This window comes from Condylura cristata, unplaced genomic scaffold (genome assembly GCF_000260355.1).
Source record: "Condylura cristata isolate star-nosed mole 26May11 unplaced genomic scaffold, ConCri1.0 scaffold00014, whole genome shotgun sequence".
Taxonomy (NCBI): Eukaryota; Metazoa; Chordata; class Mammalia; order Eulipotyphla; family Talpidae; genus Condylura; species Condylura cristata.
Window position 1 is genome coordinate 19,751,418 of NW_004567115.1, and position 26,694 is coordinate 19,778,111.

At 35.9% G+C, this 26,694-nt stretch overlaps 1 protein-coding gene across 2 annotated transcripts in view; it reads left to right on the forward strand.

Moving 5' to 3' along the window:
• Nucleotides 1-26,694, forward strand: part of NRG1 (neuregulin 1) — a 933,983-nt gene that overhangs the window by 728,849 nt on the left and 178,440 nt on the right. Inside the window, exon 1 of one of the 2 annotated variants that reach the window (XM_004682220.2) lies at nt 4,343-5,004. The exons of the other annotated variant lie outside the window; for it this stretch is intronic. Coding sequence (XP_004682277.1) covers nt 4,917-5,004 — 88 coding nt within the window. The 5' untranslated portion in view covers nt 4,343-4,916. Of the gene's footprint in view, nt 1-4,342; nt 5,005-26,694 lie in introns of those variants that run through there. 2 annotated transcript variants of the gene reach the window in all.

Sequence of the window (26,694 nt, forward strand, 5' to 3'; positions counted from 1 at the left end):
TATATATATATATATATGTATATGAATTCGGGATACTTGTACCACATACACACCTGAATTAAGTATGCGTTGAAAGGAAATTGAGGAAGACAGGATAATTAATGTGGAGGTGAGGAAAATATATTCTTCTTAAAGAAATTAAAAATAAACTATTATATCTCTACCTAATTATAGAAGTCATATGATGCAGGCCCTACTTATTAGATAGTGTGCATAAAAAGAATTTGGTACTGTCATTCAGTTTCAAATCCACTTCATTTTTTAAAAAAATTAAAAAAGACTTGTTTTATTTATTTATGTGTATAAACTGGTATATAGATGTTGGAGGTGAGAGCATTCACTAGAGACAGAGTGGGGAGCAGAAGAGGCAGGCTGACCAAATACACTGCTGAGGGGAGCAATGGGTGAGATAGGAGAGTCTGCTGTGCCATGTGGGTCAGCTCCCTGGCTGGGATCAATTAGTGCTACAGCTGCTGCCTATAGTGCTTCATAGTACTGAGATTTAACCCCTTGCATCACCAGGGGGGGCCCACAATCCACTTTCAATCTATGAAGTATCCCTATATTCATGTGCAAGCTTATCATTAATAGTGAGAAATAATAAAAAACAGTAGTCAAAGTATTAAAAAACTTTTAAAACTCACACAAGCAGAAAACAGATTACATTTTAAATTTTAATGCTATTTGGCATGACCTTTTTAGTACTTTTCTTTACATTTTTAACTTACAACTTTGTTACCCTACTCTCTTCATAGCAAACAGAGTATGCATAATTCATAATTTTGTTAAATACTTGCCAAATGGCATGGAGGACACCATTTCTAGTTTTGCCAGGATATCTTGTTGAGAAGTCCTTAACAACTCAATTTGTATGTTATTCTGGTCTAACTAAACATATACAATGATTGCTAATCCGCAAATTATTAAGGCACTTTCCATCTCTTTTTCTCATAAGAGTTTTGGTTTGTTTCAATTTTGTATGTGTTCCTTTTGATCACTTGTTAATGTCTCCTATTTATAGAGATTGCATATGAAATAGTACTCATCTCTAAGCGAGTATATAATTGTTGCTTACCATTACTGTAATTGTGCAGTGGGCTATGCAGGAAGCTAATGAAGCTTACTTACTCTTCAGGACCACTCAGTTCCAAGTACCTCTTGAGAATTCTTGGACCTAAATTTGTATTTTTAACTTTTTGTTCTATTCCTTAACAGATTCCCAACTTTATGAATGTCAGACCTCAGAAAACATACCTGGTCCTATTTTTCATTTGTGATGTAATGATTGTTTTTTAAGCCCTTCTCACAATATTTTAGCTTCATGAGATGAGCGGCACTTTTTTCTCCCTGCTTCTCTACTATTCTACAAGTGCTTGAAGAGTGACGTTGTTTTGGAACTGGCTCTACAAACATGTGCATCTTCGTGTGCCAAATTTGTTGCAAAGATTTTTAAAAGGAATCTTTATTGAAATTATCTTAAACTACTTCATTCAAGAAGTTAAAATTAACTATTTCCAGAATTCTAAATTAATTTCCATTATTGTCAATATGCCCAATAGTTTACAAAACTGCAATTGATCCTCACTTTAATGTTCTTTCATTTAAATTTTTTTCTTTCCTTTAAAAAATTTCTTGGGAGTATTTTCCAAATGGGAATTACTGAGAAAAGGGATATATTTGGCCAATGTTTTAGATTCCAGGCATACTTCTAAAATTTAAGTCTTGTCAAAGAAAAACAAAATGTTATGGCATATGATTGCATTTATTTTAAATTGCCTTTTAATATAAGCTCTACATTTTGTCTTTACTTCTCAAGTTCCTAATTTTTCAATCTTCACTCTAATTTTTAGGTGTTGACATTCGTTGATAGACTGGCATGTTACCCAAAAGCTGATATACCCCTATGATGCATACTCTATGAACTGAATAATACACAAAAAATTAGTGAAATTATACCATGAAGATGTGTCATCATTTCAGAATTATAAAACTGAGATTCATATTTTGATTTGCAAGAAAGCAAAACTATTTTTCATCCTTTCTCAATCTCTTGTTTGGACCATTTCCAAGGTTTTATAAAAATGAAAAAAAAAATCGTTTACCACTCTCTGACCATAGAGATGAATAATTTAAGAACAATCTCAAACTCTTGATATACTTTAACCATTGTAGAAATGGACATTTACTTGGTTAATATTTTAGTCAGTCATAAATTATGTAATAAAATAACACTCTGAAAAAAAACATTAAATAACTACTACAATAGATTCCTTCAAATGGAAAATTTTGTAGGCTTAGGAAAGTGTAGGTTTTTTCATTGTCCTCACTGAAAACTTACTGAAGTAAAGAATTAAGTTGTTTTGTGAAGTAAAACAATAAACTCAAAGCAAAAAAATAACTGAATTGTATTTGCATAGTAATGGGTTTTATACCTGATTTATTATGGGGGGGAGTGGTTCTTGAATGTTCTTTGAATTGCAACATACACTGTTGTTTTAGATCCTTCAATTCCAAAAAAAAAAAAAAATTATACAGCTCTTGTATCCTAAGCCCTCACCAGGTTTCATATCTTGAAAATATCCTTGTTGAAAAGCATCTCTTCACTGCATTTTGCTGTTTCCAGCTTGCTGAGCAGTGGCCCCTCCTGGGAAAGCACAGTTATTTCAGCCAATATTCAGGCTCCATTCTACATTAGACTCTGGAATATTATAGTGCTATTCAAATATATTCAGAATATTTTCCTGATGTTGCTGTTTTTGTAACACAGTAAAACTTCTATGTGAGACTCTAGTTTCCATTAAAATCTGAATTATTATAGTGTCTGTCAAATATTTTCACAATCCTTTTCCTAATTTTGCTATTTTTATGATCCAGTGAAATTTATATTTGATGTTTGCTGGAGGGTTAGAAAACCCAGTATCAAACTGAAAAACAAACAACAGAAAAACAACCAGTGGTGGCTATACTGCTAAGCAATCTCTTAACAATCAAACCCTCAATGCAATTGAAACTAAAGTTAAACTTCTTTTAAAAATTAAAAAAATGAATATTTTTGACACTCCCTTCCTACAGACATAGCAAGGAGGCACCCCAGATTTCAGTTTTATTTAAATTTATAACAATTAGGAAGCAAAGAGAAGATTGTGTTCGGAAACAGTCAAGTCAGCTTCAGCCTCACAGAATGGAAAATCAGGAGCCAATCACTTTTAAATAGGAGTAAGTACAATCATATAAGCATTGGCCTTCCTCATCTTTTACTGATCAAAGAAGTCTATCACTGCGAATTAACACACTAAATTAGCCACAAGTGTGACATAACTATAAGAATGTTGTGATTCTGGATCATTCAGTGGTGGAGATTACTCTGGCCCTTAACTTTTGTCCTCTGCAGCAGGGTGCCAGGGTTTTCTGGGTTTCACTGCTCTTTTGAATTCTCCACCAGAGGGAGGACAAGGGAAGGGATGCAGATTTTATTCGCAGTTTGAGAAAGTTTGAATTCGCCAAAACTAGCATTAATGAATTAAGGATCTATTATTACTGTCCTCCATCTACCTCTCCCTCTCTGCTCTCTTAGCGGAAGAGTGACTCTTTGCTACTGCAGTAACATTTTCACCTTTTAATCGGGATTTTTATTAATTCCTGAAAATTAAGTTGTAGTGGGAGATACATTCACAATACCCCCTTTGAAGCTATCAGGTTTTTATTTAAGAAAAAGTGAAGATGTGAAATCTGACAGGAGTGCTGTATCACACAATGGCAGAACAAACATTTTTCCGGAGCTAATCTACGACGATAGAAATATTTGACCATGTTTAGGGTTTTCCGCGTCCGTTCTCTGTACCCAGACTGTCTTACATTCGCTTCATAAAGTTTATTCTTATCGTCTGTGCGCGTGGGGGGTTTTCACTATAGTAAGAATAAAATGAACTCCAAACTCTCCGGGGAAAACAGCAAACGTTCCTGTCCTTCCCAAGGGCTTGGGTACCTTTGAGGGGCGGGGGTGACAGGTGTACGAGTTCCAATTTTTCTTTCCTACAGTATTTCTTCGCATTAAAGAAAACAGGCCAGCACTCTCGGCGCTGCCTAGCAGCCGAGGAGAACTAGGAGCCAGAGCCCTTGGGCCGCTTCCTAGGTCTTTGAATCTCCCGGGGCCGCACGGTTCCGTCCCGCCGTAGCAATAACTGCGACGTCTTGGCGCAGCTTCGAGCGACCCCTGTCGGGGGTTCCCGGAAGCCGCTCCGCGCGCCTCCGCCCCCCTCCCGGCAGGGCTCGGGGAGGGAAAGGGGCTGCGTCCAGGAGCGCCGAGCCCAGGCTCCTCCCGGTGGCGTGTCCGCGCCTCGGGGTGGGGATGTGGTGGGATAGAGGGAGGGGGCGAGTCAAGGGGAGGGTGAGAAGGAGGCGCCAGACTCCAACCTGCGGGCGGGAGGTGGGTGGTAGTAGGCAATTGAAAAAGAGCCGGCGAGGAGTTCCCCAAAACTTGTTGGAACTCCTGGCTCGCGCTGAGGGTTAGGAGCGGAGCGGAGCGGCAGAGGCTGCCCGGGTGATGGGAGCGCGGACCCAGCAGTGAACGTCTCTCCCTCCTCGGGCTGCAAGCGCGCCGGCAGTGGACGCGACGGGAGCCACAGCGGAGGGACTCCGAGGACTTCCCTAGGCGACGGGAGCAGCCCGCAGAACCAGGACGGTCGCTGGACGGAGCGAACTTCAGCTCCAGGTGGCCCCGACCTCACGCCGCGTCCTCGCCACTCCCCGCAGGCGACAGGAGACGCCCCCGTGCCGCGCGAGCGCCGCAGTCCGGCCACTTGCTCTCCCCTCGAGGAACAAACTTTTCCCAAAACCCGTCCAAGCCGTAGGACCAAACTTGTCACGCGTCACCTTCGCCGGTGTCGTCCACGTACAGCGTGCACTTCTCGGGCGAGATGTCTGAGCGCAAAGGCAGAGGCAAGGAGAAGGGCAAGAAGGACCGAGGCTCCGGAAAGAAGCCTGCGGCGCGCGGCCCGAGTCCAGGTGAGTGCGCGGCGCGGCCCGGCTCCGGGATCCTTCTCCTTCGCTGCGGTCGCCTCTGCCTTGCTCGCCCGCGCCCAGCGCTCGGGACTCTTGGCTCTGCTCCCCTCACCTGAGCGCTGAACCCCACTCCGGCGCCTGCATCCGGCCAAGAGTGAACTTCAGCCGCCCAGGCCCGTGCGCTCCGAGGGTTCCAGGCGCCCTAATCTCCCTGCCTTTTCCCAGCGCCTCTCAGCTGAATCACCCGGGAGTGGGACCCTGAGTGGCTAAACCGAGGCTGGGTGCGCGCGTGTTGGGAGCCAGGAGGGCTTTGCACAGATCCCGGCTGCCCTCTAGCGAGAAAAGCGGGAACGGGGCTCCGTGCGGTGTGCCTGGCTGGGAAAACCAGAGTGGTCGAGAAAAAGGCCCCAAGGACCTTTGCGCATCCGTCTTTGGGGCGGAGGGGAAGCGGTGGAGGGTCACGGTGCTTGTGTCGGTTCACTCTGTTTCAGCCCTGTCGCCTCGGAACCCCTCTCAGCTAAGAGGGATTCCTAGCGGTCAGCGAAGCTTGTAAAAATCGACTGCAGTGCCAGGAATCAGCTCTGTCCCAATTAAGTTTTCAAACTTTTTGGCCTCGAAGTTCTATTAGTCAGAACCTTTGAATGAATAGGATAAACTAAATAGGGTTAACTTATGTTTCTGAGAAGTACCCTCCAAAAAAGTTAACTTGAGTGCTCAACCCAGTAGCTTATGGGTTATATAATAAAATGAAATGGCAGTTGAAGCTTTTTAGAGACAAATTGTGTGTTTGGTAAGCAGACTACAGACTGACATGAATGACAGTTTCACCTAAGATTACCTACCCTAAGGAGGGCAGATGTTTTAGATATTGCCTGAGATAGAGGAGGCATCCCGGATCAATATTTGTGAGTGATTGAGAGGAGGTGCTAAATAAAAGAGAGAGGAAAGGGAAGACTATGAGAGCTATGCTGGCTTCTAAAATTCACAATTGTTAATTTACTCAAATGTCTTAAGTTACTAGGGTCACCCCCCCTACCCCCCAAAAGTTTTTTTAACGCGCTTCTGAAAATAACATTCGGTAAAATCATGGCTGGCGAAGATCAGTGTTTGCCTGCTCCTTGCAAAAAGAAAACAAGATTTACCTGGTCCTCTTTACTGGCATCACTGATAGCCTTTCAGAACCTGGCTTATTGGCAGAGACCTTAAGGAGGTTTTGTGCAAAACAGAGATTGAACAGAGGGTAATTGTTTGGCCACTAACCATTCATGTGTTTTCTTCTATAATAAGATACTGCTGATCAGATTCACCTTAATTACCTTTCAACAGCCTTCTTGAGAGTGTATTGAATTTTTCTTACCTTTACCCTATGTTTTGGAGATAACATATAAAGCATTTCATTCAACAAGATATAAAACGGGGATTAGCATCCTCGCTAGAGAAAATTGACTTTGTCAATTGTTCTTTTGAAGGTCATCATAGTAAATAAAAGAGATCTTAGACTAACCCAAATTTAAGTCACAAATAAGTTATTTGTTGCATCTGTGATAGTGTTCTGTCCTGCCAGAAGAAGTTTCTTGGTCCTCTGTAGGTGGTCTGATGGATCAAGGAGAAGGCAGAGGTTTGAAATAGCATCCCTTGCTGGTAGCAGGTTTGCATTTTGTCAAGGGTTCATAGTAGCAATGTCTTAACACAGACATTTCAGATAAGTCAGAAGTTCTGTGGGGGCGAGGTTTATGAACAAGCAGGCATTTCTGTGCCATGCAGATAGTATCTCCCAGGTAGGCAGCTGTGTTGTGACTACCTAATGTTCTCTCTTGACACACAGGGTTTCCTTGGGGACTCTTGCTTGGGTCTCTAGTCCCACAACTCTTATTTCCTGTATATCAGAAAGATTGACATCTTTAACTGACATTGTGTCTACTGTCTTATGGAAAATTTGGGGCAAATCTGTCTCTGGATTAATTTTTAGTATATTTGTTTCTATTTTCAATCAGGTAGTAATCTTCTCTGGGGCGAGACTTTTAATCCCTCGAGGACAGCTAGCCCTTGTTAGGCATATAAAAATACTTCTTTTTCATTTCAATCAAAGGTCAACTTGAAACCAGCTTTATATAAAAACATTAAACGATATTACCTCCCTTGCCATGTTCCTTATAATGGTAAGTGCCAGTGTACTTTTCATTATCTTAGGGGAATAAATAACTGATTGTTATCTTGTTTGTGGAAACTTTTTTAAACTCCAATTTGCAAGCATCTGAAAATGAAGCACCTCTAGAATGACCTCTGATACTACCTAAAATATTGCTACTCACCATACCAAAATAAGAGTTAAGAGTTCACCTGTACTGGCGTGGCTCCTGAGTTAGTGCTCTTCATTCCAAAATTTTAATCCTCTCTTAGAACAGCCACTGAAACTCTGTGTCCTTGATGGTACACATGCAACAGCCAAGTCTCTCTTCAGATGTTATAACTTCACGACAGTCAGGGGAAGTGGAGTGCTAAGACAGCTGAGCCACTCAGCCCTGCTGTGTGCTTTGTTATATGCAGAGTTATAAACACATCTGTTGGAGGGACATTTTCAGGGGTAAGAAGACTTCTTTAACTTGCATGTGATATGTCTGACTGATATGTGATACATATATGGTTATGTTTCATAACATCCACATTTTTGTACAATTAACAATATTGAATTTCACTCTTGGGACTGCTGCAGATGTTCAACAAAATTATCTAGTCCATAATAATGCTTCCAATAGTCCCAAGTCCTTGGGTTCATTGATTCTTTTCTGCTCAAAATAAGCAGCCTTGGTGTAACCTTGAACTTTGTAACATTCGCCCATTTACCCAGGGCTCTGTAACATTCTGAGCCTCCAGGGTGCTCAACCTCCCATATTCCTGATTCTTCATATTGATCCAGCTCAACACATTTTTCTGTTGAAGCCTGAATTACAAAACCAGAACTGATTTTTAAATTTTTTTCTATTTGGTGTTTGGCTATAAGTTTCCAATATAAACCTGTTTTCTGATATTTTTTCTTTCATAAAAATATTGCAAAGGATTTTTTTTTTTCCTTTTAAATGGCCTGAAACAAGTTCATGATCAAGTCTAACCCAGTTCTGTTGGGTTGTTAGGAAAGTCTTGATGTGTTTTTTTCGATGTTTTTGTTGCAAAAAATGCATCATGGCCTTTCCAACAACCCCATAGAACTGCTGTATTTCCTGGCAGAAGGGGCATTTGTGAGGATAGTCATGGAAACATGGAGAAAGTTTAGTATCCCAAATGGTCAGAAGCTTGCCATGGGCTCCCCAGATGACATCATTCACCTGTTTTGTTAAGAAGGTGACCCCACAGGTTGAAGTGCTTATAAACATTCTTGGATATAAAGTACCCTGTCACTAACAGGGAAGTGTTTGTTTACAGAACAGGAGGAATGTCCAGTGATCTTTTTCAACTTGGTTACTTGTAACCACTCATCTTATGTAATTATTTAAAAACATTAAATATTTATAGAATGAAACAAGTCTTATTTTGAAAAGTTTTTTTAAGACAAAATGAGGTGGAGAAATTTGGGATACATTCTCATATCTGCAAAATGATAAAATGACACAGATGGAAGAAAGGGGAGGAAAAATATAAACCGATACTCAGAAAATATTGAACCAGCATGAGGACAGTGAATACCATACTAAATCTCAGACGCTCTGCTGCATATTTTTACATTTATTAATGAGGGAGCTCTTTCTATTGACTATCTCACCATGTCCCAGGGAGGATAATAGATGTTTTGTGTATTTTACCACCTGTAAAATGCAGGTGATATGAAATACATAATGCCTCACTGTTAGACAATTAGAGAGAGGATAGTATCGTCTTAGCTCTGTAGTCAGATTGCCGGGATTTAAATCCTAGGTCTGCTCCTTAACTGTATTCATCAGAAAGTTAATCTTTCTGTGCCTAAATTTCCTTATTTGTAAAACTAGAGTAGTAATATCATCATTACTATCATGACTTTATGATGAAGTTTAAAGGAGATAATCCATGGAGGTTATTTAAACATTGCCCAACATTTAATAAATACCTAATAAATGTTAGCTCTCTTTATAAAATTACTAAGAAACAAATTGTTCGTCTTTGCAAACACTTGATGTAGTTTTCAAAAATTTACCTTTTATGGTAGAAGGTAATTCAAAGTTAGCCTTAGATTAGAGTAAGTATAAATATTAATATCTACTACCTGTAAATGTACAGAAAAGTGGATAAGTATGTCAAATACCATAACTGCATGTATGAATTGTGAAAACAGTCCTGAATTCAGTCTAAATATTGAAAGTAGAGTGAGGTGCAACATAATTTTATCTCTGGCAGAAAAATGTTGATGTTTCAAACTATGAGAAGATTTTGAAACATGATTCCTTTCCTGGCAACACTTAAGAGTTAGTGCTTGAAACTCACTTTAATATATAGAATGCAGAATCTTCTCTTTGGGGACTAGTACAAACTACAGAACTGAAAAGTTAATTGTATATTAACATGCTTTTTGTTATCATTTTTTCCAGTATAACAATACATTGTTCCCAGAACTAGGTTCACAATATATGTTCACAAAATTGTGTGCACATGCTTCTAAATATAAACATAATAATGAATATAGTAAATTCACATTTCTCAACATTTTTTTTTTCTGCTCTCCCTCACTGAAATCATTATATTCAGTAAAAGCCCTAGGGATATGATTCCTACCAAATCATTGTTATGCTAACATTCTTAAAGTACAAAGTTAAATTTGACTTTAGCAGTATGGATAACTTACCATATTCTATTATGGCAGTAAAAAAGCAAACTAGATATTTTAGGAGAATAATTTTATTTGCTCACAGAAGCAATAAATGGGATGCCAATATTTAATCAATTCTAAAACTCTCATCTTGACAAACAGAAAATACAAAAACTTAAGTCAGGGTGCATTAGCATAAAAATGAACTTACTTTAACATTTAAAAATAATGTCTATTAAATATGCCATTCTGGACTTTAATGAAATTTCCCCAAGGGAACAAGTAATGTCTTGGATTCATCCTACTCTTCTGTACTTAAGCGTTCTTACATTAGTTTTAAAGTTAAAAAAAAAAAAGTGAGCTACCAAAATGCCAATAGATGTCAGTATTTGTTGCATTAGTAAACGTGAGATGTTTTTTTAAAAAGATAACTTAATATATTCTTGGTTTTAATAAACAGCTGGCTATTTTTTAAAGTTTGACAATAATATATTGTGTATTATCTTGTTACCTGTATTTTATTAATGGAAATATATTTTCAAATATGACTTCTAAATATTAAAAGGTGCCTCTGTAGTACAACTGTAGCAGTGATTCAGGATACAGACAAAAAGGGCACTTAGCCAGTATTTTTCACTTTTTTAAAAAGTAAACAATTATTTGTGAATATTGTTAAACCTTGGCTTTATTATGCATTTTAAAACTATAATTATGTTCCTTATATCGCCTTGATTATTATTGCACACGTGTATTTTTCAATCGAATTCAAGTGAGGTGTGTGGAATTCTGCTCCTGGCAGGCCTGGAGGATCCAGCTTCTGTTCTTACCAGCTTTCTCTGGCCTCCAGAGGGTGCTCCAAGTGCATCACACTGCTATTCCCCAAAGAATGGCTCCCTTTTTGCTTTTCTTTTTTTTAAAGTTAATGCTGTATTCTAGACAGTCTATGGGAAGAGTAGGTCCTGATTTCATCAGAATTAACTTTTTCAGCTAGACCAACTAGTCCAAATTTGTTCAGAATTCTAAGTCAGAATGTTCTGAAACATTTTGATAAGGAAAATGCAGTTGTCAGTTTGCTAGAGGGTGTCTGTGGCATTACTTTTAAAGAGCACCTCTGCAAAAAACAGCATCGTTTAAGCACTGTTCAGTTGCCCATACAGAGATTCCCTTTGAATAAGTTTAGGGTACCCACAAAGAGAGTTAGTCATATTTGAAAGTGCTACTCTGGCATTGCAAAATTCCACGCGAAAACATCAACACTGAACAGAGTTTTTACTAGCATATGCCTTTTCGTTTTCACAACATTCCCTCAACCTCTGGCTAAATTTTTCAAGAACCCTGCTTTGCTTGACTCAAAATTTTGAGGATGATGTTGTATTACTGATTGTTTTTGGATCATGGGCTAATACTACTGGCACATAATCCCTGTTGTACGCCTGTGATTTTTTTCATCCCCGCACTTGCCATTTTCACTGTGGGTTTCTCCCATTATTAATACTCTCCTCATTATAAAGTGTAATATTGTTCACATGGTTCCTTGGATCAGAGCAGTATTACTGATGGGAAATAGCCTTTGCTCTGCACAGTGCCCCACAACTTTCATTTCACGGGTTCAGTAGGCAGCAGCTGGCTCCTCTGGGCAGCTGTTTGGTTTTAGTTTGAAGGATATGAGAGTCAGAAATGTTTTATTGGGTTGAATATGAGACTGTTGATTTTGTGGGTCATACATGACTGAATATTGTTAGTCATACAGTTTAATATTTGGATTCAATTTAGTAGTTTGACTTTATGCTTTATGTGTTATTTAAAACAATATAGTCATGACAACTTTAACAAAATTCTTATAAATTCAATTAAACGAGGTTAATATATATCATAGATAGTATATATTATACCATATATATGACATATTGTATATGTGTTATATATAGTACTTATTATATGTATAATGCATGTATAATATATATACTGTATATATAATATATATACGCCCATGTGGAGTCTAGGCTTGGAAGCCATTGAACAAGTGGCATTTTTTTCCCAATAAATTGAGTGGTCATGTGCTTTCCATGTAAAATGATTTCAGTATATATTTAGAATGCCAGTGAAGTTATTTTCCCTTGAAAGAAAAGCAATGCATTTCTACTATAAAGTAAAACTTTTAATTCTATTTTATCTGTTAGCAAACTGATGTAAAGTTTTATTTAATATATTTCTACAGAGATTACAGAGCTGTTAATAGGAAATATTGGTGATAGGTGACTACTCCTGGCTTTTTTGGTGGAAAAAGGTTTCAGAAAATCTGTCCTCAATTTAACAATGCTCTATAACTTCATTTTTAAATAGTTTTAATAATGAAATTGCATCTCATTATTAATGGGCTTGTACAACTTTGTCAATAAAGTTAAATTTTAGGTAGCACCATTTCTTTCAAAGCCTCTGTGTTTGTGATCTTAACTCATTTGTTTGTTACATATTATCTCACAATTGTAGAGGCAAATTGCATTTTTAAAGGATATGGCTGTCTTCTTAGCTACTAGCTATTTAGATTTAAGAACTCTAAAACCAATCTTCAAAGGAAATGTCTAAATGCCAATTTTGGAATAATTTTTTAAGAACAAATAAATTTTACAAATGTAATGAAATGTTTTGAAGACTGAATGTCTTCTGTCTAGGGCTCCAGAATTGAAAGTTAAATTCTGATGTCTTTCATGAGTTTTTTAAAATATATTATTTCAACCTTCATAAGGCATATTTGAATTTTATGCATAGAAAACATTTCTCCATTATGTGTAAATTATTATCATGTTTTCAGTAATACTTTTAGTTATTGGTTTAGCATATATTAGCTTTAGACCTCTGGTGAGAGTTGGGTATCAGATATGTAACACATTTATAAAAAGTTTAGCTAGACTTTCTCAACCTGAGATTTAGCTTGAAGTTTGCCCGACAGGTAATCTCATTTTTTGGAGACTGGAGGAACTCTAGCAATGATGATCTAAAAAAAAAAAAAAAAAATTGTGCAATAGTATGTGATAGTTATATTTTTAAAAGAATACACACTATGCTCTTATTCTTTGAAAATATATGCCAATTAATTCTCTAGCTGTAACTTTCTCTTTCCTTTTCTCCCATGTCTTGAGATCAAAGGTAACTATATACTGCAGGTAGTGCTAGTAGAGTACTTTGAATATGGAATAAATGATTTTTAATCATTTTCATGTACCTTTACTGACTATTTTGTCCCCTAAGTTATAGGAATAGATAATGTTGTTTATAAATTGATTTAATTGAAGGATTGTATTGTGACAAACTTACTATAAGTTTGTTGTCTGGCAGAAAATATCATTCATTTATTAAGTAGATGTTATTTTATATAAATGGATCAAAACTGCTTATTTTTTTTCTTTTGAGATTTCTTCTCTTCTCTGTCCACAGAGAGATAGTGTTAAGCACAACGTATCATTGTTTTAAATTACTGTTTTCTTATCAGTCGTCACTTGAAATTGTTTTCAATAAAAATGGGGAAACGCCTTTGAAGACCATGAAATGTAGATTTTCATGAAGTTATAATAGCAATAGTATTGGAAATTATTGTCATCTCTTTCTGAATGAAAACTGGTATATTTCCTCCAGTGGGACTAGTACAATTGTGATGAATGGGCCTGTATTAACTTCCACAAATTGTGATTATAATTTGCTTTAGTGCAGTCACATTGCTATATATCAGAAATCTTTCCTGGAGCAAGAGGTAAGAGGTAGGGAAAGGAAGGAGTGAACTGCTTAGTGTTATCCATTTTGGGATCTATATGTCTGTGTGTGTGTATAATAAATACATGTATATATATAAAATATATATATATAATATATAAATAAATATATAAATCCCAAAATGGATAACACTATATATATATGTGTGTGTGCATGTATGTGTGTATACACACATATATACATATGTGTGTGTGTATATATATATATACATATATATATGTGTATATATATATATATATATATATATATATATATAAAATGCAGGTAGTGCTAGTAAAATATAAAAGATATTCCCTAATGCCAAAGTTATACAAATCTAGTTTTTGATTATGAATGCAGCAGTTCTTTGTTGAAAACTCCTTTGACAAATTCAGCAAGTAATAGACATCCTTAGAGATGTCATATTTTGATAGTACATTTGGTATTAAAGCCTCTTCTTCAGGTTAATGACTGGTAGTTTCATGGAAAAAGTCACTATTTCTGGTCACCTGAGGAAATAAGAAATGGAAAATATACCTATTGATGCATATACTCAAGATTTTAAGTAGTCAATTTACATATTGCCTCAATGTGAGGTTATATGCTTTCTATGGATGCTTTCTTTTCAATTACTTTCAAAAAGTATTAATAAATAATACTGACTAAGGTTACCTTTTAAATGATGAGATCAATTTATTTTTTATTTACTTTTTGGATAACTAAGTGCCATATACTATATTTAAGAAGCAGGTATAAATGCTGACCAATTAAACTTTAACGTTATCAACAAATGTGTGTAAATAAATAGGTGACAGTCTATTTTCTATCACCTTATTTTCTGCAATTCAGAAAGTATTTTGTTAATTGGACTATTTTATTTATTGGAAACTTATCCTTCTTTTGTTTTTATTTGTAGGGTATGAGTAAAACAATAACCTATTTGGAACATTTTAGAAGATCACTTATCTATTATAATTTTTAGAACAAACTATTGTCTTAACCTAGAGGAATTTTTGAGTGGTCATCTATGTCCATTTTAACATTTCTGTCCTATAGACTGTGAATTCCACAGTCATGGCTGTCTTTTCCATTATTACTAGGGTTAAGTCCAGTGTGGGGAGTATAGCTGTTACTCTTAAAAATGTATGCAGTGATTCAATAAGTCAGAGTATTGCCAATCTGCTTAAAATAATGAGTTATGGGACTTAAGGATAATAGGTTAGTGATCATGTTGCTCTTGGTTAATAAGACAGTACAAATCACTAGTACTAGCATTTCATGGGTTTATTCCTAAATTGACCATTCATTGCTTTTTTTTTTCTTCCTGGCCTAAATATGCACAATTTACCTTAATGCACAAAGTAAGTAATAATGAGTGCTTAACTAGTCAGGCTAATGAATAGAAATTAGTTCTTGCTAACCTATAATATCTGTGTTACATTTTCTCTTAAGTACTTGGTCTTAAGTACTTGGAGGCATTAAGGAATTAATTAAATGGATGCCTGTTAAGGAGTTAATATTTGTGAATTCTTAAATCATTGATTGGAACATAATGTTTGCTATGTTAAGAGTTGGCTATATAAATAACAGCTGTTCCTGGTAAGTGATGAAAATTATCTCAAACAATTTTAGTAGTACCTAAAAACTAAAATCTTAAGTATGACTCCATTAGTCTTGGATCTTAAGTCTTATGATCCACACGTTGAGATTGGCACTGTGTGTGAATTTGGCTTTGCTTTTCTAGTATTTGGGTATGACTATACATCCAAGCAAAAAATAAAAAGTGTATCTCTATGCCAACAAATAGCAGCATGGGTACTACATTCATATGATTTTAATTATTTTGCAAGTCACAACAAATTTAAACAACCCAATCCATTCTACCTGTTCCTTGTTACCATATCTTTTATACAGGTGGGCACAATAAATATTGACTGATGAGATGAATGGTAAAATAGTCCTAGGATCATAACATAGAAGAGGAAGGTGATAGGTACGTGAGATGCCTCCGTGCTCTGTCATTTTGTTAGCATTGACACTCGAATGCCAAGAGGGCCTAGTAACAAGAAAGATCTCTGTGAAATCTCTGGGTTCCTTTTGTTGAAATGATAAATGGGCAAGGAAAAAAAAAGAGTCTTGAACACTTCTGCCTTGCCAGCTGCTCTGAAAACCAAGTCACTCGTTTGCATTTGTGAGCCACTGAGTAGTCACCTATCATGCCATCCTGAATTATCTTTGACCCAGAAACCAGGAGTCAGAGGCCTTCTGGTCCATATTAAATTTCCAGGTTGGTAGTTTAATTTGTGCTAGGAAATTTATTTATATATATATTTTTATATTGGGGGAAAGGGGAACATATGTAGAAGAAATGATAGGTGTGGCACATTTTTCCCCCCATATAGGATTTTGATGACTTAGACCTGATCTTTATTTGTAGGATTTTTTGTTAGCATACCAAGAAAAAGAAAGGTTGCCACACTCAGCACTCTCTGGTCCTTGTCTGGGCCTCACAGGATGGGGCCTAAACGATACAGGAATCATGAGCAAACCGGAGCTTCACCGAAAATGACTCTACAGGTTGTAGCAGGGAGGAGCTTTGCCTTGAGGAAAATGCAGATCCTTTGAGGGTAATAGAAACTCTTAAAGTTTGCTGATTCATTTCATCTGGACCCATTAATGAGGGCCTTACATAGTAGCTATAAAGGGACTGCAGAGTTCATTTGGAGCACCACCAGACAACTGTGGATTCCAAGGTTAGTCAGGGGTTGAAAGGCTCTTCCAGATCATAACAAGGAAGCACTCCCAAACTGGCAGAACTGAGTGGTGAAAGCCTGTGAGAGACAGACAGAAAGAGTGACAGACACAGACAGAGACCGAGACACTAACAAGCAGTCTTTGGGGAGCAAATGGGAAGCAAAAGCTTTGGTGGAGATCCTATGTGTTGGTGGGGAGAGGGAACTATTCAGAGTGGTAGTAAAGAGGGGGGACGAACTCCATATGGCTTTGTCCATCATTTACAATCGCGCAAGCTTTATATCTTTGGCTAATGATTAAGATTAATTTATGATGAGGTGTATAAAAGGAAAACTAAGTGAAAGTTTGCAAAATTTTTGAGTAACGCTTTCCTGCTATATTTTCACTCAGGCATTCATAGTAAAGGCTTGCCTAGAAACCCCAAGGTATTTGAAAAATAATATCCATATCAGGTCTAGACATTTTTTGGGGGGAAACAGTTAATCTTTTACAGAATAATTGAGCGTGAATTAATAAGATGGTTGATTTATCTTGGGAAACACTTCGATTATTCCACCTATATATGTGAATTATTTAGTGAAAAATATACATGTAAATAAATATATTTATAAATTACTAGCACAGAAGGTGTTTATAAAAATATTTCAATATAAACTGGATGTGAATTATAATCTCTCATATACTTTTAATTTAGTGGTTCTTTAAAGGTGTGTAGTGCAGGTAAAGTGATGGGGTTAATATCTACTAAGGATAAGAAGTATATGAAGTAGTAAAAACATGGGTTGTTTGTCTTACCGAGATGACCTCCTATTTTTGATGTTTTTTTCATTGTTGATCATCTTCATGAAGGTCATAATACTGTTAATTAATATACCATATTGTTTTCATTATAGCAAATCTAAAGTTCATTGCCCATATTTGTCTATTCTCCTCTTGCTCAAGCAAATAATTTATTAGAAAAGCAACAAACACTTAAATGAACTGTATTTAGCAACTGTGATTATTATTGTAAACATGTATGATAAATCATCTGAATTCCTTTTTTTCACATGAAAAATCACTATTACGCACATACAGAAAATCATTCTAGCATTTCATAGTTGTAATCAAAGATTTACAGATACAGTATAAAGTATATGACAGGAAAACTTTATTTCTGAAAAACTTTATCTAAAAGAAAAGTTACTGAGCCAGCATCAGGCATTTCATCCATGACCTAGAAATATATTTAAGTGTATCATCTAGAGGTCCATTTATTAGTAGGAAACAATCAATCCCACTTATTCTACTCTTTCTTTGTGGCGTTGCTCCAGGAAGGTATTTTAATTGATTGGTGGGAGGATTTTAACACAGACAAAACTTATAAGCCAAACACCATTATCTCTACTACAGTGACTTTACCACATTATTGGGTAATTAAGCTAAAAGCTGCCAAATGTTTTAGAATTATTTTCAGAAATTTACATCCTCTTTATTCCCATTACCTTGGGAAAAGAGTTCAGAGAAAGGGTTTATAGTCAGCATTCAATTATAGTATTAGATAAAATATAGAGTTTGATCTAAAACCAAGATGCTGCTAGTTATTTGTGTACTTTAATCAATCAAGAACTATTGAAAAGTTAGTTGTTATTCTAATTGCTACTTCTTTGAAGGTAAATGCTTTTCTCTGATGCTTCCAAGATTTTATCCTTTCCCTTCCCCCCTAGTTTCTTTATGATGTATGTAGGTGTGGATTTCTTTTTATTTATCCTTTTCAGGATTCATTGGACTTCTTGAACCCATACATTTTCTTTATTTGGGAAATTCTCACCTATAGTTTTTCAGAGATTTCCTCTCTCCCATTTTCTTTCTTCCTTCTAAATTTTTTAACGCATATATATAATATATCCTTATTGTGCTAATCATCATTTCTCTTGACCTCGCTCTTAAATTTCCATTCATCTGTCTCACCAGCTGCTCTGCTTTTTCCAATTTGTATTTCTCTTTGTCTCTTTAGCTGTGTACATCAATCTCCTTCTAAGACCATACATTAAAGTCAGTTGTTTTTCATTTCTAGCATTTTTATTTGTGCCTTCTCAAAATTTGTTACAAATTTTATTTTCCTGGTCCCCTACAGATATTTTCATGTTGTTTAGTTATTTCATTTAGCAGAGTGAGCATAATTGTTTCATGATTTGAATGTACTGATTCAGCATGTGTTATTTCTCAGTGCCTTATTTCTGTCTGTGTTTGACTGCCTCAAACTCTGTGTTGGTCTTGTTTTGGGCATTTCTCAAGGCATAGGATGAAAGTACTCTGCTAGTGACCTCTTCAAGCTATCATTCATGAAAGTATCCTAGAAAAAAAGGGATGAGTACAGTAGATGAAAATAGTTAGCAAAGATGTCTTTGCATTTGAATGCCAGTGGAAGAAATCCTCATTCCCCTTGAATTGGCAATAATTACTTTTGCTGCTGTTGGAGTTCTGAGCAGAGTAGATGTGACAGTTATGAAGGGAGGATGGGGAATGGACAGCTGCTGGATGGGGGAAGTGACTGGGCTCTGGTAATCCTATTTGGCAGTTTGGGGTGAGATTTATCATGATAAGAGTTGGACTAGATCCTGGGCTAACAAAGTAGTGTTAAAGTTACTCCAGGTGTTTGCATTATTCTTAATGCCTATGTGTTATTAAAGAAAAAAAAATAGTGTGCTTTAGGATATGAAGGGGAGGGATCTGGTCACTAACTGCTCAGAATCATTTATGTGTAATAGAGCCTGTTGTCTCTTGACAATTGCTCCTGCATGTTTAAAACACACCATATGTCTCCAAGTGCTTGTTTCAATAGTAAAGATTCCTCCAAGCAAGCTGTTATCACTTTTGTCTTCAAGAGAATGCTAACTCAGTGAATCTCTCAGTACTTTGTGTGTGTTATGCTGCAGAATTTGGACTTTGCATTGGCATATTCATGAGTTCCTAAGTTAAACTTGAGTTGAAGAAATTTTAAATCATTATGCTTGTTTTAAAAATCTCAAATTCTGCCAAATTATGGATGATGGAACTATACTTTAGAAATATGTCCAAATAATACATGATGAAAGTTGATGTACAACAATACAGTTCATGCAAGGAATGATGGTATGAATCAGGGTCAAAAAAGAAGCAGGGTAATTGCTAATACCATTTAAGACAGGTTTTTTATGATATCTTCTGCTCATTTTTTCTTAATCCAGTGCTGTAGAATTTTATAGGTTGACTTGCCTTCTTTTTTATTTGTTTTTTTTTTAAGATGTTTTAAATTTATGCATACAGGAAACTAGAGTACAGGTGCAGAGGTGCAGGTGGTGAGAAAATTCATCAGAGACAGAGTGGGGAACAGAACAGGCAGATGGACTAACATACACTGCTGAGGGCAGCAACAGGCAAGTAGGAGAAGTCTGTTGTGCCATGTGGGTCACCTCCCTGGCTGGGGATCAATCTTGTGTTGCAGTGACTGCAGATAACTTATTAGTGTTGTGCTGTAAGCCCTTGTACCACCATGGAGGACGCATGCCTTCTTTTTCAAACCTCTAGCACCATAACTTGTTGGTTGAAGTTCAATGTTGGTTTGAAGTTTGTATGTGTATAGTATTCTTAATCTATGAAGTAGCTAAGCATTCTTTATTCCAGGAAGAGAGGTTTTATCTTTTTAACATGTTGTCGTTGCTTTTGGTGGGGTCTACAAATGCCTCATGACTCATCTTTGTCCTCTTTCAATTTCTCCTTACCCCTGCCCAAACATAAAATAAAAGGGTACATACTTCATTGAACTTTGTAATTATCTCTGCAGAATGCTGTTGGGGTAGATTGTAGCCTCTGGGATATTTTTTCTGAGAATAAGTTCCTTTTTGGACAAGAATTTAGCTACATGTTAAAGTGAAACAGAAATGTAAGGATCTTAATGGCAGAGAGTGCCTTTTATATAGTTAGAACTCAGTAAATATCAAACAGCAAAGGACTATAAAATTGAATAGACTAAATGAATGAAGTTAGAAGTTGCTGAGAGATGTGAACCCCTAGTCTACTTTCTGCTGCACTCTCTATGTATTACTATTGGCCAAGTCCTCTCCATGATACCTTCCATGGAAGACCTTTGCTCTCCACCTTCACCACTTGCTGGAGTCTTTGACAACTGGTTGTTTTCCTCTAGCATTTACCTCTGTCCACTCTCTGTGTTCTTGCCAGATTTACTGTTTAAAATTTAAATTTGACCATGATGATTCCTTTGCTTTACAGAACAGTCTCCACTCCCTTTATCTGTAGATCTGAGATTTGTATTCCTAAGGTTTACATTGTAGGGACCCTCAAATCATAATCTCACTGCAAAGAATTACTGGCCTTTCTTTGCCACTCTTTCTCTCCAGACACACACTTGTGCCACAGCCATATGGAGCTCACTGTCTCCGGAACAGCATGATGTGGTCACCCTTCTGCTCCTCCGACCACAGAGCTGCCTCTATCCGGCATGTCCTCCAATTCCCCATCTATTCAGTTCTTACTTTCTTTAAAATTCAACATATAAAAAATATAAATCTTACATAGATTCCTTGACACAATGGCATCTTCCTCTGTGTTTCTATGCCCTATCGCTTCTCTACCTCTGTTGTGATGCTTTTTGAAAAGCTTTTTTTTTTAAAGATTTATTTATTTATGCATACAGAACTAGGGTACAGACTAGAGGTGCAGGGGCAGTGAGAGGATTCACCAGAGACAAAGTGAGGAGCAGAACAGGCTCCCCTGATGAGGGGAGCCATGGGCCGGTCAGGAGAGGTCTGCCACACTGTGTGGGTCAGCCCTGGGACAGGATGGGATTGAACTCATGTTGAAGTGGCTTTAGCTTTTTAGTGCTGTGCTTTAACCTGCTGCGCCACCAGGGAGGCTCCTTGAAAAGTTTTTTTTTTTTTTTTTTTATCTGAACTCCTCTATTGATTAGATCTTTTAATACCTTAACACAGTATCAGCATGAAGAAGGTGCCCTATGAATGTTGAAAGAATGATAGTGTCTAAGTAATGGTTTTTGAGCCACTTGTTCTCTTTGCTAAAAGTTAACCTTGACAATTGCTGATGCAGTCCACTTTACTATTTATAAACTATTGCTCAAAATCCAATAATATCCTAATAGGAAGACCCACAGAAATGCACCTGTAAAGCCTCTCTCATCCTGCAAAATATGTGTTCTCCTCGTAAGAAAATATATGCCAAGTAGCATTTTTGGTTTGGCTATTTGTGTTCAAGATTCTGTTAAAGGATAGTACTATATCCTTTCTATCGTTAGACGTCATCCTCAATTTTTTGTTCTGTAGTTTTAGGAAATTAAAATTAGCTGTCGTATTCTGTGAGTAATCATAGGTACTTTTAATACTGGTTGTTCTTCACAGGTTATCATCAGTTCTGTGTCATCTGTTATATTGTTATTCATCTGGGTGCATACAATTCTGTGTTGCCTCTGGACCAGCACTATCACCTAGAGATTTGTTAGCAATGTACATTCTCTGGTTTCACTATTGACCTCTTGAGTCTGAAATTCTGGAAGAAGGCCTACAAATCTGTGTTGTAAAACGTACCTCACATGATTCCGATTTGAACCAAAGTTTGAGGGTCATGCTTGTGTAGAGCCCTGTTCAATATAAAAGTTTATTTATTCTGTCTGAATAAATCAGAATAATTCTTTGAAATTAATATCCATGCCTGAGAGACTGTTATGGTTATATAGTTTCAACAAGCGGGTTCAAACTGATTGTCGCACACAGACAATATCTTGTTAGTACAGGGGATGAAAAGAAAACAAACCAGAGAGGATAAATATGCATGTGAGTAAGTCATCCAAGAGCCACATAGCATAAAGCAGAGATTAAAATATTTGACAAGGGAAAAAAACCTTCAGACGGTATGTTATAAAACTACTAAAATTATATGAAAGAATGACCAGGGTATTTGTTAAGTATGTGTGTGTCCAAGCACATATGTGCACACAGCCATGCACTGCTGTTTTTCATGGTACATATCCGTTAGTGATGCTAAAGGAATAATGAGATGTCTTGGTCAAAACTGCTTCAGTGGAAAACTATCATCTTACTATTTTATTTTCTTTCTAGTTTCCCCTTTTTAAAAATGAAAATACTTTACAGGAGATTGATCAATTTGATATCTATCAGAAACAGTTTATAAAGATTATTATTATTGCAAGTGACTCCTTCTTTTTCTGATACTCTCGTTTTCAATACATTGATATTGTAGTTCTCAGGATTTTCTTATGACATTAGGAAGACATGTAGACATGTTGTGTAGACTCTTAATTTTAGATTAATTATAGGATGTTTGTATATTCATTTATTCAGATAATAATTATTCAGCATCTATTATGTTCCGTGCACTATAGGAGTGCTAGAAATAAACAGTTCTTACCAATGAGGACTTTATATTTTAATGATGATGTTCTGAAGTACTTTTAAACAAAAATCTGGGTTATATATATAAACTCCAAGAAGAATAATTCCTTCCTTTATTATTATTTTGTGTGTGTGTGTGTATGTGTGTTATCTGGCTTAAACCTTATTCCGCTAATCAGAAAAAAAAAATTAAGAGGTAATTTCTAAATAAGTATTTTGTTTCACTTCATTTTAGCTTTTTAAGATGAATAAATCTCAACCAACATATTTTCAAATATTATATCATTGCTAATTAAATTTCCCAGTTAACTTAACAATGAGTCACAGAGACCTGAGTATCAATCTTTGATTCAAAAGGAAACCTTTTTAAAGATAAAGTATCGCATCCATTAACTGAACTATTGATGATTTTAAATCTTTCAGTAATCAATATAAAGCAATTATACTAATGTGAATTATGATTATAGAGTATTGGTAAAGGGCAGAAATGTAGGTGGTTAATATCAATGCACCAAAGCTAACCTTTGAACCATATCCCTAAAATATGCTTTGTTTATGGTTTATTTCATAGGTGAGAAGAGTGTAGTTTACATGTAAATATAATAGTACGTATAGAAAGAAACATGTGAGCTTCTCCTGCTTAAGTCTACGGTGGGAACGTTGAGCTAGGGTTATTGAAGGTAAGAATGATCTTGTCATAACCTTTATAAATATTTTATAGACAATAAAATAAAACAATAAAGACAGTCCTCCTAATTAAAGATACATCAATGACATCTATATTTGAAACTAGTAATAATGGGTGCTGGGCTCTATTATTAATTTCTATTTGGCATCCCTTACTCACTAGAAATATTTTAGAATCTTGGTCCCTTTGTAGTTTGAGATGCCTGTAAATACATTATGCGTTGTTGTAAATAATGTGCATAAAAGGAGATTTTCAGCACCACCTCATTTATGGTCTCATCCTATATCCAAGCAGTTAGTGTCATCATGACTTTACAGCTTGGGTAAACAGATACTGGTTTTGACTTGCATTTTATTCCTTCACTGGTCCTATTTCAGCATCTCCCACCTTCTCAGTTTTAACTTCTTATACAAGTTTTAGATTGATTTATCTTCACACAGTAGACAAAGTTCTTTGAGAGGAACATATAATTAGTACATAACTACATATGTCAATAACCAGCGATGTCCCTTTATTTAAATTATAAATTTATGTGACCATAAAAATAGGCAGACAGTGAGCTGGAATTAAATCCCTCAGCTGATTCCAAAACCCATGAATTGGATTAGCTTTTTATGACTAGCCCTTTTTCCTTCAACCTTTTTTTTTTGTTTGTTTGTTTTCTATAGTCTTATTTTACCTCCATTTCAAAATTTGCCTTTTTTCTGACTTCTTACCTAAAACATTTCACTTTAGTTCATTTTCAAAGAAACAGCTGTAACATTTTAGAAATATAACTTGCAATACTTCGAGTTTTCTAAATATATTTTCCTCAATTTTTGATTTTCATGTCATTAACCTTTTCCCTGAAAATTCTCTTTACAAAACCTAAGCATAATTTTGTAAATAATCTCAGAGCATGTGAAGGAATAAATTAGACAAATTGTTCTCCACACAACAAAATTAAGATATAGAAATATCTTAATATATAGCTTAAGGAGTCTCCTAATATAGTTTCTGTTGAGATTTGATTCATTATATCAAAATTTCATTCTTTTTAAAAAGAGTAATTCATTGTCACAGTTCCAGCCTTAGCATAAATTCTGCTTAACTACTGTGTACTAACCCAGTTTATACCTATATCTTATCCCAGGCATCCTGACTAGAGTTGACAGTCTATTTGGAGCACAATGTTAATCCTCTCAAATTTAAACAAGATAGATTTTATAAAGGACTAATCCAGTGAGAGCAGAATATCCCCTGTTGGGTAGATGAAGTTGTTAAGGCCTCAAGAGTGTGAGACATTTTTTGATTATATCTCTAATTTTACATTCTACAGCTCTCATTTCCTTTTTGGTAACTACCTCATCCATGGGTTATCAGTCAAGGTTTGAATGAAACAGTACTCTTTTATGAGGAAAATCATAATCAAATAAAATTTGATGGCATATATATATGTATATGGCACATACATATATATATGCACATATATATGTATATATATACATATATATACATATATATATATTTATATGCCAAAATATAAATATATATATATTTATATGCCAAAATATATTAATCAAAGAAAGCAGTAATTTAAAACTCTATAACATATTTGTTTTCTTACATTGAAATTGATTTCCCTACTTACCTATATTTCTAGCCTATATATCCCACCCTCACTTGCAAGCAATTTTTTTTATCTGGATTTGGTAATTCTAGCATTTATCATAAGCACATCATAGCTTCCTCTGCTTATATGGTTGGGGTTCCTTTCATATCACTGATGATATTTTGGATATTTGCATAATATAGTTCATTCTTGGACCTCAATATATAGATCCCACATTTGTTATTCCCATTCTATATCCTGTCTTTATGAAATCAATCAATTCTCATTGCTAGGTGAAATTGTATAACATTCTGTGATGAGGTTATTAATACTCCGTAACAGGGCCTGCTAACATTTCTGTAAAGACCCATTTCTGTAGTTTACTATGAAAGCAGACATTGACAACTTAAAAACAAATATGTGTGCCAGCGTTCCAATAAAATATTATTGGTAGTAAGGGCAATATTTTGCCAACCCCTGCTCTGTAATGCCCCTTGAAGAGTTATTATCTTCTCAATATCCCACCATAAAGTATATGTCCTTGTTATTTACTTTAGCAATTCTTTTGTTTTTCCTTAACAAAAGGTATTGCTTATATTCTCCAATAAGTTCTGTCTTTTTAATAGAACACAGGATCCTCTTAAGAGTTTCATCAGGCCTTTGATAAATTGACTTAAATATAGTTCCCAGAAATCTCAAATTCAGTACTTGATCAGATCACAGAGTAATTGTTATTTATATTCTCAGTTTATATTCTCACCTCTGCCATCCACCTATCAACATTTGTACATAGAATTGCTGGACTTGAATTCTGTTCAGAATGCCTAGTTGTTGTCAGAAGACCAATTATGTTTCTGTCTTAAAGGAACGGCATTTTGAGCTATTAGGGAAGATCAGCTGTCTTAAGGAACAGAAATGAGCTCCATATTAACCTAACTACACACAGCAGATTATAAGTCTTTTTCCTTGCTCCCCATCCACCAGCTCACAATCCTTCCCCAGGTTTCACGATTGAAACCTTATGCCCATTCTGGTTAGACATATCTCTCTGACATGGACTTCATACTGGGCATTGTAATCTCTCACAAGGACTGTTCTTTCCTGGTCCTTCTTCCTTTCCTAGGATGCATGTTTTAACTCAGTCATATATAATTGCCTTTGTGGTTGACCTAGTCCTTTTCTACTCTTATGACCGGTTTATAGTAGTTTCAGGATTGCAGGCTCCGTTTATTGCCTAATTTCTATTTTAAAATGTCTCTTCTGGGAGGGTTGGGAATGAGACTAGGTGCTGGGATTGAGGTAAAGTTGCATTTTGTAGTGGACTGACATTGAACATGGGTAAATGAGAAAATAAAATCTTGGCATTTGTTCAATGAAATGGATGCTTGTGCTTGTTTTTTTCTCTGATGTAGGCCATTGTCCAAAAGTCTAGACCTCAAAGGTATGATAACTAATATCCATAATTATCTAAAAAGATCACTGTTTTCCTACAAAGTAAGAAGACTGAGAAGTAATATTCTTGAAAAGTTTGAATGGTAACACTAAGGAAGTGCTTGAATATACTGATGAATGTTAAACTGTCTTTGGTGATGAGAAGTACTGATGCCTTTCGTAATTCTACATAGCATTCTATTATAATTCTATTATACCATTTATAAGGCTACAATTTTTAATCTAGCCATTCACATCCAAAGACAGGAATATGCTAATTTTATAGAAATAACAAATGTTAAAG